The 12,673-nt window shown below is 37.8% G+C and overlaps 5 protein-coding genes across 5 annotated transcripts; 4 read left to right on the forward strand and 1 right to left on the reverse strand.

The window, feature by feature from the left end:
* Positions 1-128: 128 nt before the first annotated feature.
* On the forward strand, positions 129-1,777 carry LOC17899211 (protein FATTY ACID EXPORT 4, chloroplastic). Its single transcript, XM_006305637.2, has 4 exons — positions 129-399; positions 494-558; positions 1,154-1,241; positions 1,351-1,777. The coding sequence occupies exons 1-4, from the start codon at positions 165-167 to the stop codon at positions 1,494-1,496; spliced, it is 534 nt and encodes a 177-aa protein (XP_006305699.1). The 5' UTR covers positions 129-164; the 3' UTR covers positions 1,497-1,777.
* Positions 1,778-1,889: 112 nt separating this feature from the next.
* On the reverse strand, positions 1,890-4,268 carry LOC17898916 (patatin-like phospholipase domain-containing protein 4). Its single transcript, XM_006305053.2, has 7 exons — positions 3,533-4,268; positions 3,260-3,403; positions 3,014-3,086; positions 2,820-2,925; positions 2,637-2,733; positions 2,333-2,428; positions 1,890-2,254 (listed from the first exon to the last, which is right to left on the reverse strand). Exons 1-7 carry the CDS (start codon positions 3,977-3,979, stop codon positions 2,099-2,101), a joined length of 1,119 nt encoding a protein of 372 aa, XP_006305115.1. The 5' UTR covers positions 3,980-4,268; the 3' UTR covers positions 1,890-2,098.
* A 2,036-nt stretch (positions 4,269-6,304) lies between these two features.
* Positions 6,305-7,458, forward strand: LOC17897885 (protein BEARSKIN1). Its single transcript, XM_006303457.2, has 3 exons — positions 6,305-6,467; positions 6,560-6,828; positions 6,926-7,458. The coding sequence occupies exons 1-3, from the start codon at positions 6,305-6,307 to the stop codon at positions 7,433-7,435; spliced, it is 942 nt and encodes a 313-aa protein (XP_006303519.1). The 3' UTR covers positions 7,436-7,458.
* Positions 7,459-7,997: 539 nt separating this feature from the next.
* Positions 7,998-10,141, forward strand: LOC17900172 (uncharacterized protein ycf45). The gene is made up of 9 exons (XM_006305024.2): positions 7,998-8,163; positions 8,253-8,315; positions 8,418-8,495; positions 8,594-8,814; positions 8,906-8,978; positions 9,069-9,353; positions 9,459-9,602; positions 9,706-9,756; positions 9,848-10,141. The coding sequence occupies exons 1-9, from the start codon at positions 8,011-8,013 to the stop codon at positions 9,917-9,919; spliced, it is 1,140 nt and encodes a 379-aa protein (XP_006305086.1). The 5' UTR covers positions 7,998-8,010; the 3' UTR covers positions 9,920-10,141.
* Positions 10,142-12,025: 1,884 nt separating this feature from the next.
* On the forward strand, positions 12,026-12,343 carry LOC17899066. Its single transcript, XM_006305872.2, has one exon. The coding sequence runs from the start codon at positions 12,063-12,065 to the stop codon at positions 12,324-12,326; it is 264 nt and encodes an 87-aa protein (XP_006305934.1). The 5' UTR covers positions 12,026-12,062; the 3' UTR covers positions 12,327-12,343.
* The last annotated feature ends 330 nt before the right edge of the window (positions 12,344-12,673 follow it).

Consider the following 12,673-nt stretch of genomic DNA (forward strand, 5'->3'; position numbering starts at 1 on the left):
TTGGTTTCAATTGGCAATCGAACCGATATTTTAAATACCGGAAAAATTAAACCGAATCAGACCGATTAAACATTTAAACCGAAGCCGTAAGAAGTAAAAAACTGAGCTTTTGTCATATTTGATCCATTTTTATACATACTCTGACGAGACCACTCGGCGAAGCAATGTCGTCTCTTGCGCTAACGTTACCATCTCCGTCTCTGGTGTCGGTGAGGAGTACTAAACTCGGGAGAAGTTTCAGTAATGGTGGCCGCAATTGGTCGGGACTTACTAAGTTGTCTGAGAAATCGAAAAGCAGACGAAGTTACGGTCTCTGCTGCAGGGCGGAGCTGTCGGAGCTAGCACCAGTCGCCTCTGCTGCTTATGGTGTTCTTCTTCTCGGAGGCGGTCTCTTCGCCTGTAAGTTTAATGATTTCATGAGCTCACCTCTGTTTCGATTTTGGGTTTGCCCACTTCACTAAATTTTGAACCTTTGTCCCCCCCAAAATTGAAGATAGCAAATCTGGAAGCAAAGGTTCTCTCTTTGGGGGTTTGACCGGTTCTGCTCTTATGGCATCTGTAAGATCTTTCTCTGTCTCTTCTTTTTTGTTAATTCTTTTGTTGTATAGTCTCTTAAATCTGAAGTTAACCTTTGAGGAATAGGTAGTGAGGAACTAAGAGCACTGTTGAAGTCATTGTTTCTGCTTAATGTGGTTCTCTTCCAAGCTTTGTTTCAATTCCGTGAGAAAATGGTATTAGGAGACTTAAAAAAGTATCTTTTATAGTTGATCTGCTAGATTCTTCTCTAATGTAGCCTACTCCAGTCCCTTTCAAATCATATAGTTGGATTTTTAAACGCGGTCGTTTGATTTTCGTCTATGCTTTCTTACCTTTTGAAATGAGATCCCCTCTTGGTGAGTATTAGATTTGAAGGTCTGATCAACTCTAATGAGTTAAGAAGCTTGTCTGTTGTCAGCTGCAATATCCATTGTTTGTTTTCTATGTTAGCCACTGTGTTGTTTCTTGTTGATTGTGTTCCTCTAATGTTTGTCTTCTACGAAACCATTTTTGTCTCTTTGTGCTTCCCATCTCGATTTTTGATCAACGAAATCTTATTGTTCTACTGTTGGAATGGTTACAAACTTACTAACTGAGCATGCCAATGTTTGGCTAGGCCTACTTCCTTACTAAATCACCAGAGACAAGAGTTCTTGGCGACACCATAGGACTTGGCGCTGCCTTCCTCTTCTCTTCCGTCTTTGGTAAGCTCCTCTTAAGAAGATCTGCGTTGTGTTTGCATATATTTCAAATGTGCAATAGATCTCTTCTCATGGCACATGATTTTCTCTTCTTTCTACAACTTTCTTGCAGGATTTCGTTTGGCATCTACCCGGAAACCAGTCCCAGCAGGCCCGCTACTACTTCTTTCCATCGGCATGTTGTCCTTCTTTGTAATGGTGTATATGCACGACAGTTTACCTCCTATATCCATACCTGATCCGTTACCTCTACCTTAGCCTAGATGAGATCATGCGGATACAATCATAACCAAATAGGAAACCTCTCAGAGTATGAAGCAAGAAGAATTTTACTTTTGCCCACACTAATAAATTGCAAAGCTTTGTGAGGCTAATGTGGGTAGAATAATGTTTGTTTGTTAGACAAAAGTTTTGTTAATGGCTCCTTTGTTTTTATGTTGTCATATCAAAGACAGATGCATCTCCACTCAATATTTTGTTAATGGCTCTTTTTTATGTTGAATGATACATGCTAAATAAGAAAGGGGTATTAAAAGAAATGCTTGACTCTTGCAAGCACTTGTTCTATGAGATCCCAGATTGATGTTGAATGATCCATGCTAAATATAGTGGACAACTCTATACAAAATCTTTTGATCATAATATCGACTCTTGCCAGCAAATGCCTTTTTTTATTTATTTTTATGAACAAGCATATGAACAAACTGAAAATGATGTACCATTTGATTTGTTTGATCTACGAGCTACAGCTTACTGTGACTTAAGCCAGTTTCTGGATAAAACTATCAGAATCTTTAGTAGCGGAATTAAGGTGACTAGTATTGGTGGTTACTGTAATAAAGTATTGAGTTCGTGTGTTTTTAACTAGCAGGAATCTCTTGAGCTGTAGGAGTATCGTCATAGACAAGTTCATCGACTGGATTCAATTCCGCCCATGCAGCTGCATCTGCGTATCCCAGCTCAAAGAGCTTTTCCAACACCTCATCCTCTGCTGGCTCCAGTGCCCAATTCAATAGCTAAGTATCAGAAAAACCAAGATTAACAAACTTACTCTCAAAAGAGAACGATCTCATTCAAAGAAACTTAGCACTTACTTGTCTAGCTGTTGCCCTGTTTAAAGGGTTGCAATCTGGGGAGATCTCAATACCCTTTAGTTTGAAATTACTCGCGGAAAAAGCACAAACTCGAACCTGCGAAAGATTGATGCAGAAATTTCAGTAAGCTACATGGAATGGAACATCTACAGAAGTGAAATGGATTGAACATACAATAGGGCTTCCAATATTGGAAAAGGTCACACAGTCTTTAGCAGCTCAAAGATATGAAATGAACAGCTGAAGAGCAGGTGCCAAAGAAAAAGTAAATGAGAACAAAACAACACAACAACCATGTACATACTGTTTTAGCAGCAGCTGTTGGTGGCATAAACAATGTTAAACCTCCATCAACACAAACTCGATTACGGAACATCGTTGCAGGTCTTGGTGCAAGATATCTGCATTGTATTTTAAATTTTGGTTCTTAAAGTGTTGAATTCCAGAAAACTCGCAAAGTTTCAAAAGCAAAAAGACTGATATTTACCCTGGAATAAAGGAAGATGTGAAAATTGCATCTATCAAGTCGCTCTTAGAGTCGAACTGATCCACTAGTAAACCTCTAGGTCTCCAAAACACCCGTGTGATGGCAACTACAATACGGTTGAATGATCAACAACGTCAGACCCGAAGACAAGGTATGAGGAATACAAGTTGAAGTAAGAAGTTGTTGTTACTCACCCCTAATTCTCCCGTTGGACCTAATGTGAATATCATCTGGCAGTAATCTCTCCATAGATTCTCTGAGGACAGCCTAAAACCACAGGAACTTGTATGAACAGCTTTGTAATGTAACTTAAAGCCAAAACATCACAGCAACATAAGTGGGTCTTGTGTTGATAAACAGAAAAGAGCAACACGTAGGAACTTATACGAACTCCATGGCTCTAAACATTTGTCAATGTACAGAGAAAGAAGGCTCATTACCCCAAGACGAAAAGCAGTGCCATTACGCCGACAATCAGCAGCAAGTTCCTTGGTAGCTTCAAGGGCTTCTTGCATAGAGGCTCCTGAGGTTATCACAGCACAGACTATAGCACCAGCAGACGATCCTGCTAATGGAGTAGTTTCCTATATCAATCAACACACAACAAAATCAAGTTCTTTCCTCAATCCATAAAGGTTTGTAAACACAAGACAAGATTTGTTCAAAAAAAAAAAAAAAAACACAAGACAAGATAATCATGAAAAATGAAGCACCTTTATGTAACCCTTTTCAATAAGCAACTGAGCAACTCCAAGATGATAAGGAAACAAAAGACCAGCAGCAGAGAAACTAAACCCAGGGCTTGTAATGACTCTCCTCTCTTTCTCCGCTTCAACATCCTTAATCCTTTGTTCCCATATCATCGCTGGCTCAATCTCATCCTCAACCACACTTGCTATTCTATCTCCATCATCATCAACCAACGGCGTCTTCTGCTTAGAACTCTTCAAAAGCCTCGACGCAATTCCGATGAAAAGCTCACCGGTGGCAACAGCGAATGATCTCTTCTTCTCTGAATCTGTAGAAAAGCTCTGATTTTGGGAAGACCCACCAGGAGAAGAACAGCATGATAACCTAAGAACGATAGTTCTCGAAGAAAGGTTGAAGCTTTTTCTTGCACGGAGAGAGATGAATGGAGCGGAACGAAGAGACATCGCCATGGAATTAAAGGGTCACGCTTAAGATGAAAATTTCGAAAAAGTTAGGGATTTTGAATCACACGATCATCGTAGCACACAAAACACTCATGAGGATGTGTGAAGTCTCTGTTTGGTTTCGTGGCGAAACTTGTTTGCTAAAGCTGAAGAGGAAACACACTTAACGAATTAAAAATAGTTCTCCCCAGGGAAGCAACGTTTAGCCAGAGAGAGAGTCTCTGTTGATTCCAAACTCTGTAGTTTCTCTGTTTTAGGAGAGAATCTAGGAAAGGATTGGTTTTAAGAAGGGCAAAAGAGTTAAAAATCTGATTCTGATTTGATGGTTTCTGTTTCTGTTTCAACCATACCAAAAGTATTAAATTACCAATTTTGTGTCATGTCGGTCATGTAGTATCGACGAACAACTTTTTAATGGATCCAACAAGAAATGTTTGTTGGCTTTACAAGTTTCAAACTTTCAATTAATTTAGTCAAGGTTGGTTTGTCTCATATAAATGTTGCTTCTTCTAGAATCATAATATAGCATGTACATTCATATGTGATATAAACATTGGTGAAGATGAGGTTTTATGTGTCACATATGAAACCCATATGTATTGTTATAAGGTTGTTACATTGAAGGAAGATACCATGACAGGAAACGCCCTACCATGTAAATAGCACTCTTTGTTAATTGGTTTAGTGATGTGAATGTGATGCACAAATTTTAAAAGATGTGGTCGACGGCATAAACGATAGTATTTTAGCTCCACCGCGATAAAGTCTATCTTGTGGATTAGAAATTGTTGGAAATTATGAATCCTGCAAGAAGAAGAAAAGCTAAGAACAAACACAAGCAACATACGAGGTTCGTTGTAGGCGCTTTATCTTGAAGTTTTGAAGGCTGGCCTTTGTATGGATTTGGTTTGCTCGTGGCAACTAGGATGGGACTCCAACTCTTTGGAGTTGAGGAAATCACGCAAATTTCCGAATTTGTCTATTCAAAATCGATGTTTCTTCTTTCGTTTCCGCTTTAGGTTCTCGATGTTCTCCTTTACTGTTTTGTTGTTGTTGTTTATTCTGTCAATTTTGGTATTTTCCACTACTTGTTTTCTTTATAACTTCTGTCACAAATTTGAAAATTTGGTATAAAACTTAACTTTTACCAAAAAAGAAAAAACATACGAGGTTCGTGTTTGACATATGCAGAAGAAGCAAGATAAAGAGTTGTTGTTGTAGATCGTGTGAATAAGTCACACTTAAGGGATAGTGGGCGAGAATGAAGCCCACATAGTAATTGTAGGTTTGGTTAGTGAGTGGACCATTAGTAGAGTTGAGCCCAAATTACATGTGTATAGTTGTTAAATAATGGCTTCAATCAAAATAATTAGAAACTATAACTAATTACGCAATTAGGTTGAAGATAAATATCAAAAATTCACCATACTCACGAAGGTCTTTAGCTAGAAACATTAATCGTATGTCTCACCACATGTGATTTACCTAGCTACTTGTTCGCTTCTTAATAAATGATCTCAAATTGTTTCATTGAGTTCATAACTTCATTTATATATGATTGGTTGCTTAAGTCAATAGACAATATGAATATCAAAGAAGAATTAAACAGATACAATGCTTACAAGTTACACAAAACCAAATAAATTAGAAAAAATATCGCAAAGGTCACAAATACAATTGGCCCCTATTGCCCACTGCATGTCATGTTAATACGGACCTCCATGCATGAATTTTTTTTTTTTTTTAATTCACCTATCAAATGATAGTATGATACTATAACCATCTTAATTAGATTCATATTAAATGCAAACCAAACTCAAAGAAATGGACCGTATAATCCGAATTGGAGTTCCCCATATGGAAATTTTCTTTATTTCTTTAACGTAAACCTTTGCTTACGGGACAATCAAATTGAACACGGACTCGTTATTAATAACATAACATAATGATAATTTCCAAATTCACCGGGATCATTCGTTTTATATAAAAACTAGCTCTAGGGTCAACGTTCACGCAAGTGTAATACGGCTTAAATGCTGTGGCCTGTGGAAGAGTCTTTGCTTTTTTCAGTTTTCACGATAGCTTTTTTTGAAGCTTCTCCGGCGGCGTTGTCACCGGCCGTCAACTTCATCATCATCATCATCATCATACTTTTAACTTTTGATTATTATTTTATTTACGATAATAGAGTTGACGATTACGTGTGTGTAATCTCTCTTTTAGTATTTTTCTCTAACTCTATATATATTAACCAAGAACAAGAAGAGTGCTTTAAACAAAAGGCATATCATTGTATAATATAACAAACATTGATAATTACAAAACCGGAAAATGAGTTCGTCTAACGGAGGTGTACCACCGGGGTTTAGGTTCCATCCGACCGACGAAGAGCTTCTTCATTACTACTTGAAGAAGAAGATTTCGTATGAAAAGTTTGATATGGAAGTCATCAAGGAGGTTGACTTGAACAAGATTGAGCCGTGGGATTTACAAGGTAACATACCATTATATATAATTTAACTCTCTAATTAGTAATGAGTTACTATATATGAACATTGTTTTTTGATGTTGTGTGTGTGTGTGTAGATAGATGTAGAATAGGATCAACACCGCAAAACGAGTGGTATTTCTTTAGCCACAAGGATAGGAAATATCCGACAGGTTCAAGGACGAACCGTGCGACCCATTCGGGTTTCTGGAAGGCGACGGGACGTGACAAATGCATAAGAAACTGTTACAAGAAGATAGGAATGAGGAAGACTCTTGTATTCTACAAAGGAAGAGCTCCTCATGGACAAAAGACTGATTGGATCATGCACGAGTACCGTATTGAAGACACTGACGATGACCCTAGTGTAATATATATACATCTATCTTTTATTCATTACTAAAAATGTGAAAGCCGGTCCATCTTTTTTATTTATTGAATGAGTCTATCTATAAATAATGCAGGAAGATGGATGGGTTGTTTGTAGAGTGTTCAAGAAGAAGAATCTATTCAAAGTAGGGAATGAGAATGTTGTTGGATCTAGCATCAACAACAATAGGATTGAGTCTCGTAGCTTCATCCGTAGAGAAAGCTCTTACCAAGGAGTCTCAATGTTTGAGCTAAACAAGCCTGAAGAGATTGGTGTTCATCAATACACACAACCACCAATGTTTCAGCCTCATCATCAAAAGCCTCTTTCAGTTGGATATGACTACTCATTGGCTCTTCTTCCAAGGGAAAGCGAGTACCCGCAAGCGCGGTGTGAGCCATCATCAGGGGTTGAGGTTGGCACATGCAAAACAGTTGGTGAGTGGGGGATGGTGAATTGTCACATAGGGAATCATGATCAAGACTCGTCTAGAGCTATGAGGTTTGAAGATGAAGGCAACAATAACAATTCGTCGACGGTCCAGCCTCCACCTTCGAATCTGCTTTCATTGCGCGGTGAAAATGGGTTTCTTGGGTTATTTTAAATAGATGCTAACTATGTTACATATGTGCATCTCTTTCTATGTTTTGTTCTTTGAATACATATGTATTCATTTATTTCATTTTGTGATTAGGAAGCAAATTGCTTCACTGATAAAGTTAATAAGAACCGTACGTATCAACTAGTTGGTTTAGTCAGAAAACATTCCAAACTCTGGATAAACAGTGTGATAACCCTTCGGAGAGAAGTTCACTCTGGAGCATTTCAGTGCGTTTTTTACCGGAACTAACCGGATCAGCCGATGAAATTTATAAGAAAAAAAAAACTAGTTGTCTTACTTTTTTTTTTATACGAATCCAAAACGATATACAATATAACTACACCCAAAACAAAACTATGTTTTATAAGACGAGGATGTTACACAAATGAACATTGCAGCCACAAGTTGCCAAAACAAGTCCATAGGAGACTTTAAAAAAAAAAAAAAAAAAAAAAAAACACTCTATAAACAAAAGGCCCAAATTCTCAAAAGGCCCAAAGACCCAAAGGCCCAGACGTTTAATAATTTGGTGGTGATTCTGGGATCTTCCTTATCCTCTCGGTGGAGCAGTGAAAAATATGGCCGGAGTGTGCGTCTCTTGGGGCGGCGAAGCATGTCGCTTTTTTCCTCCAGTTCGCCGGCGTTTTCCGGTTTCCTCCACCGTCGCTTCCCTAGCTCTTCCCGATTCCTCCGCTATGATAATAGATGATAATCTCGGCGCATTTCTCAAGGTCTGATTTAGTGTAAATCACTCTCTGTTCATCTTTGTTGTTTATACAGTTTGATCTGAATAATTGGCTAACACTTAGCGTCTTTGTAGATCCTTCCACGAGATCTTCGTCATCGTCTCCTGAACGATTCTCGAAGAAACCAGCTTGTAGAGGTTATTGCTTTGAACTCTTTTCTTTAAGTGAAGAACAATTTAAAAAGCTTTAAAATGGAATGAGACATTTTTAATGGTGATGATTTTGAAATTTTGGTTTAGGTGATTATGGATTTGGGAAGACCACCTGAAGCACGATATCTTGGAGAACCTGGAGGTCAGTATCTTAGGAACAATGAGGTAAACTAATTAGGGATGATGTTGTGTTTTAGTGAGATTGGAGTGATGTTGCTGTTTTCTGAATTTGGATTGTTTGTATCCATGAAACACTAGCTTAGGTATCCATGGAAGAGTTAGAGGATGCTCAAGAGTTGGTAGGTGAATTTGGTGCTGATAATAGGGCTGGAATAGAGGGTACATTGCACAGGATATCAGCTATTCGTAATAGGAAAGGATTCATTGTCGGTTTAACTTGTCGTGTTGGGAGAGCTGTGAGTGGTCACATTGACATGCTCTATGATCTCCTTCACTATGGGAAAAGCATCTTGTTCGTTGGAAGGTATTTGTTACCTTGCTTGAACACACTGCTTTTATACTTCGTTTTGTTTCTGTGGTGATGTTATGATCGTCTTAATTCTAATATACTACAGGCCCGGTGTTGGTAAGACCACTGTTTTGCGAGAGATAGCTCGTGTCTTGTCTGATGAATTCCAGAAAAGAGTGGTGGGTCTTGCTGTTGCCTATATATAAGTTCTCTTAGCATGAAGGTTCTGCCTTTTTAAGTGATGAAGTATGCGCAATATGAGTTTTTAGGTGATAATTGATACCAGCAACGAAATAGGAGGAGATGGAGATATTCCACACTCAGCTATTGGAGGTTCTCGTAGAATGCAAGTACCAAAGCCATCTCTGCAGCATAAAGTGATGATTGAGGCAGTAGAGAACCATATGCCTCAAGTAATCATTGTTGATGAGATTGGCACAGAAGCTGAAGCGCTTGCCTGTCGTACCATTGCTGAAAGGGGAGTGATGCTAATTGGTACTGCTCACGGAGAGCAGCTCCAGAACATCATAAAGAATCCTACACTTTCAGATTTGGTAATAATTTTTTTTTCGCCACTTTTCTGAATGTTATGTTATCGCTTGCTTCTATAATTTACAAAGCTTTGCTCATATTAATTAGTTTCTCATTGTTGATTGTAGATTGGAGGTATTGAGACTGTCACTCTTGGAGATGAAGAAGCTAGGGCGAGAAGGAGCCAGAAGAGTATTCTCGAGAGGAAAGCTCCACCAACATTTTATTTCTTGATAGAGATGAGAGAACGAGATTATTGGATTGCGCATCAAGTAAGCCTCTGTCTCACAAATCTGTTCTCGCCTCTGCCTGCAGTCATTGGATATCAAAGATCATATGTATTAATAAACCTTGTCTTCGTTCGCTCTCTTCCAGACTGAAAAGAGTGTTGATATGTTGCTTCGTGGAAGGAATCCCATGGTCGAGGTATATAGTAGTACTCAACAAAATATGTCATTCGAGAATGATACGACAACAATGATTGATCAATTGACGTCTGTAACTTATGTTTTCTTAGGTGAGGAGAAGGGATGATGAGTGCAAGGTGGTAATAGAAAGATGGAAGGCATACGACGGGCAAGGCATCTGAGCTTTCATCATTGTCAAACTTGGGCATTGACACTTCCCATATAAATTCATGTATTCTTATGAACACAAATGTTTGCAAAGATTCCAACCATATGTATAAAATAATCAAAACAAAACAATAAGTGAAGTGAGACTCCATCTCATCACATCTTTGGACTGTAGTCTCATTAGCATTCATACTCAAGTAGTCAAGTGCATTGTAATGATCAGTAGGCTTAAGTTATTGAACTATAAATCCAATTTAAAGTTAGTCATGTATTCAATTTTCAGAGGTTGCATGGCCATGAGGGACAGTCATTAACTTATTCGGCGCTCTGTAAAACAACGGCTTTGAGGATGGCCCAATTGTATAACAGTAAACAATCATATTCATTTCTTCTAGCGCAAGAAAAAAACGTGGAATGCGGTTTCTTGCATAGAAAGTAAGACAAATGAATAACAAAGCACAAGAGAGATACAATATATGAAAAGATGTTTACCAACATAGTTTTGGGATGTCTTGAAAATGATCAAGATTCCACTATTTACTATTTATACAATCAAGTTCATTGATTCACTGATGATGATCCCTTACCTTGCAGCCAGTGGCGGACCCAAAAAAAAAAATTAGGGGGGGTCAGATTTATTTTGAATACTTAAAATGGTTTTAAAAAACTAATATTGAAGTGATACTTGAGAATCGAACTGTGGTTGGGGGTGTCAACTGAAGGGGTAAATCCATCTCTGCTGCCGATACTTCAGCAATTTTCTTGCAAAAACATAGTATTTTAATATTTTACCCGGGTCAATTGACCCACCCACCGTCTACCTAGGTCCGCGGCTGCTTGCAGCATCGTTTGGTGCATGGATATGAGAGCCTCGTGAACCAACTTGCCACAGGGATATGGTACTATTTTCTACTGAAACATTCATAAGATAAATAAAACTTGTTTGCCGTTACATACATATAATGTTTCGGGGTTTGATTTAGGGATGTACCACGAGAAGAAAGGCTCAAAGATGGACTCAAAGACAAGTACTTGAGATTTACTAACTCTTGGAGTCACAGTTAGGACAAGCCTAGGAGGAGCTGAGATTGCTCAAACAGCAGTTGGCTAAAGCCGAGGCTGCCAAAAAATGTGATCAATAAGAGGTCCATAAGAAGAAGTCCAAGAAACCAAATCCTTATGTTTTCAGAGAAGAAATTTTAACAAGTCTTTATACAGATTTCTAAAACACTCTTAATCGATCTCTAGCAATTTTGATTTAGATTTTCAAATTATATTTCCGGTATATAGGATATATATGGGTAATTTGATTATAACCGGATGAAAATATACATTTTTACGATTTGGTGGAGCTAGTGCTTTCTTTTCCTTTTTCTTAAAAGCCTTTCAAAGCAGTTTTGTACATGTTGGAAGCATCTCTATATATTTACACGGCGAACAAATTAGGAATGAGATTGTTAAGCTTAGGAAAAGAGATGAAAAGTTTAAAATAATGATGAATTTACACGAAAACGCATATGAGTACTGTAATTATTTCTTTTATATAGTTCTCAAATTTAAGCATTTTATACATCCAAATCCGTTGCCTTTCTGATAAACAAAGATTGAGAACTATATGTTTAAATGAATAATGCAATCTAGTTATAATGCCGTGGACAACATGATTATACCCTCCTTCCAACAATGTAAGTGAACTAAATAATGAAAATTTACTATTATTTTGTCGGCCCATTTTAATTGAAAAGGTTAATTTCATAATTAAGGTATAGTTTTTCCAAAGTTATAATGAACAAAAATCGTAGGAGAAAATATAGTCACTACTAAAACAAGGTGCTCATCGCCTCATCCATAATCTTTGAAGAGTCAATAATGCCCCTTATCCATTTTGCTCTCATTTGGACACAAACGTAAACTATACCAAAGTACTGAAGTACGTACCAACCAATTCACACTTACCCACACGACATGAACTTGTGAAAAAAAACCTGTGGGAGAAAGCATATGGTTTTCACTTTAACTTGCGGCTTCTTTTTCTTTTAATCTCTCTTATTATATAAACACGACTCATCTTCTTCATCATCTCACTTCACAACACAACACACACACACAACTCTCCATTTATTACAAGAGCAAAAGAGTTTTCTCCAAACAAGAAAGATGAGTTCAACTAGCAAAGCATGGTTGGTGGCAGCAACCATTGGAGCCGTGGAAGCCTCTAAGGATCAGTTAGGTATGTGCCGTTGGAACTATGTGCTCCGGTTGGTCAATCAACGTATCAAGAACAACGTGAGGTCCGCTTCTCAGGCTAACATACTTTCTTCTTTCACCACCTTCACTGCCTCCGGTAAAGATGCCAAGGCTAAGCGAGCTGAAGAGTCTCTTAGGACAGTTATGTACTTGAGCTGTTGGGGTCCTAATTAATATAGGATACTCTAATAATTAACCCATCTTAGAATATGCAAAAATGATTTTACTTGTACATAATGTTTTGATGATCTCAAATATATAATGAATTTTTTTTGGATACAATCAAAATTTGGTGTTCTATCTAACCAAAAAAAAAAAAAAAGACATTTCCGTTAGAATTCAAATACGAATTATGTATGATGCAACATATATATATAATACTTTATGTTATCTCATGAAATATAATACAGTATGTTACATATTCAACAAATGGTGTGTGACTAACTGACTAAGTGAGAAACAAGTGTTGCATGAATGGGCCGAAACCCACTGGATAGTAATTAATGGGCCGGGCTGAGACT

Source organism: Capsella rubella, unplaced genomic scaffold, assembly GCF_000375325.1.
Source record: "Capsella rubella cultivar Monte Gargano unplaced genomic scaffold, Caprub1_0 scaffold_1, whole genome shotgun sequence".
In the NCBI taxonomy this organism is placed as follows: Eukaryota; Viridiplantae; Streptophyta; class Magnoliopsida; order Brassicales; family Brassicaceae; genus Capsella; species Capsella rubella.

Excerpts from the sequence above, each read along its gene's own strand:
- LOC17899066 (XM_006305872.2), top strand. The coding sequence starts at position 12,063 with ATGAGTTCAACTAGCAAAGCATGGTTGGTGGCAGCAACCATTGGAGCC.
- LOC17900172 (XM_006305024.2), top strand. The coding sequence starts at position 8,011 with ATGGCCGGAGTGTGCGTCTCTTGGGGCGGCGAAGCATGTCGCTTTTTT. Across the intron at positions 8,496-8,593 it reads AGTATCTTAGGAACAATGAG|GTATCCATGGAAGAGTTAGA; the intron begins GTAAACTAATTA and ends ACACTAGCTTAG. Across the intron at positions 9,757-9,847 it reads GAAGGAATCCCATGGTCGAG|GTGAGGAGAAGGGATGATGA; the intron begins GTATATAGTAGT and ends ATGTTTTCTTAG.
- LOC17899211 (XM_006305637.2), top strand. The coding sequence starts at position 165 with ATGTCGTCTCTTGCGCTAACGTTACCATCTCCGTCTCTGGTGTCGGTG. Across the intron at positions 559-1,153 it reads GTTCTGCTCTTATGGCATCT|GCCTACTTCCTTACTAAATC; the intron begins GTAAGATCTTTC and ends ATGTTTGGCTAG. Across the intron at positions 1,242-1,350 it reads CCTCTTCTCTTCCGTCTTTG|GATTTCGTTTGGCATCTACC; the intron begins GTAAGCTCCTCT and ends ACTTTCTTGCAG.
- LOC17897885 (XM_006303457.2), top strand. The coding sequence starts at position 6,305 with ATGAGTTCGTCTAACGGAGGTGTACCACCGGGGTTTAGGTTCCATCCG. Across the intron at positions 6,468-6,559 it reads TGAGCCGTGGGATTTACAAG|ATAGATGTAGAATAGGATCA; the intron begins GTAACATACCAT and ends GTGTGTGTGTAG. Across the intron at positions 6,829-6,925 it reads ACACTGACGATGACCCTAGT|GAAGATGGATGGGTTGTTTG; the intron begins GTAATATATATA and ends TAAATAATGCAG.
- LOC17898916 (XM_006305053.2), bottom strand. The coding sequence starts at position 3,979 with ATGGCGATGTCTCTTCGTTCCGCTCCATTCATCTCTCTCCGTGCAAGA. Across the intron at positions 2,734-2,819 it reads ACATCTTCCTTTATTCCAGG|ATATCTTGCACCAAGACCTG; the intron begins GTAAATATCAGT and ends AATACAATGCAG. Across the intron at positions 2,429-2,636 it reads CAACAGCTGCTGCTAAAACA|GTTCGAGTTTGTGCTTTTTC; the intron begins GTATGTACATGG and ends AATCTTTCGCAG.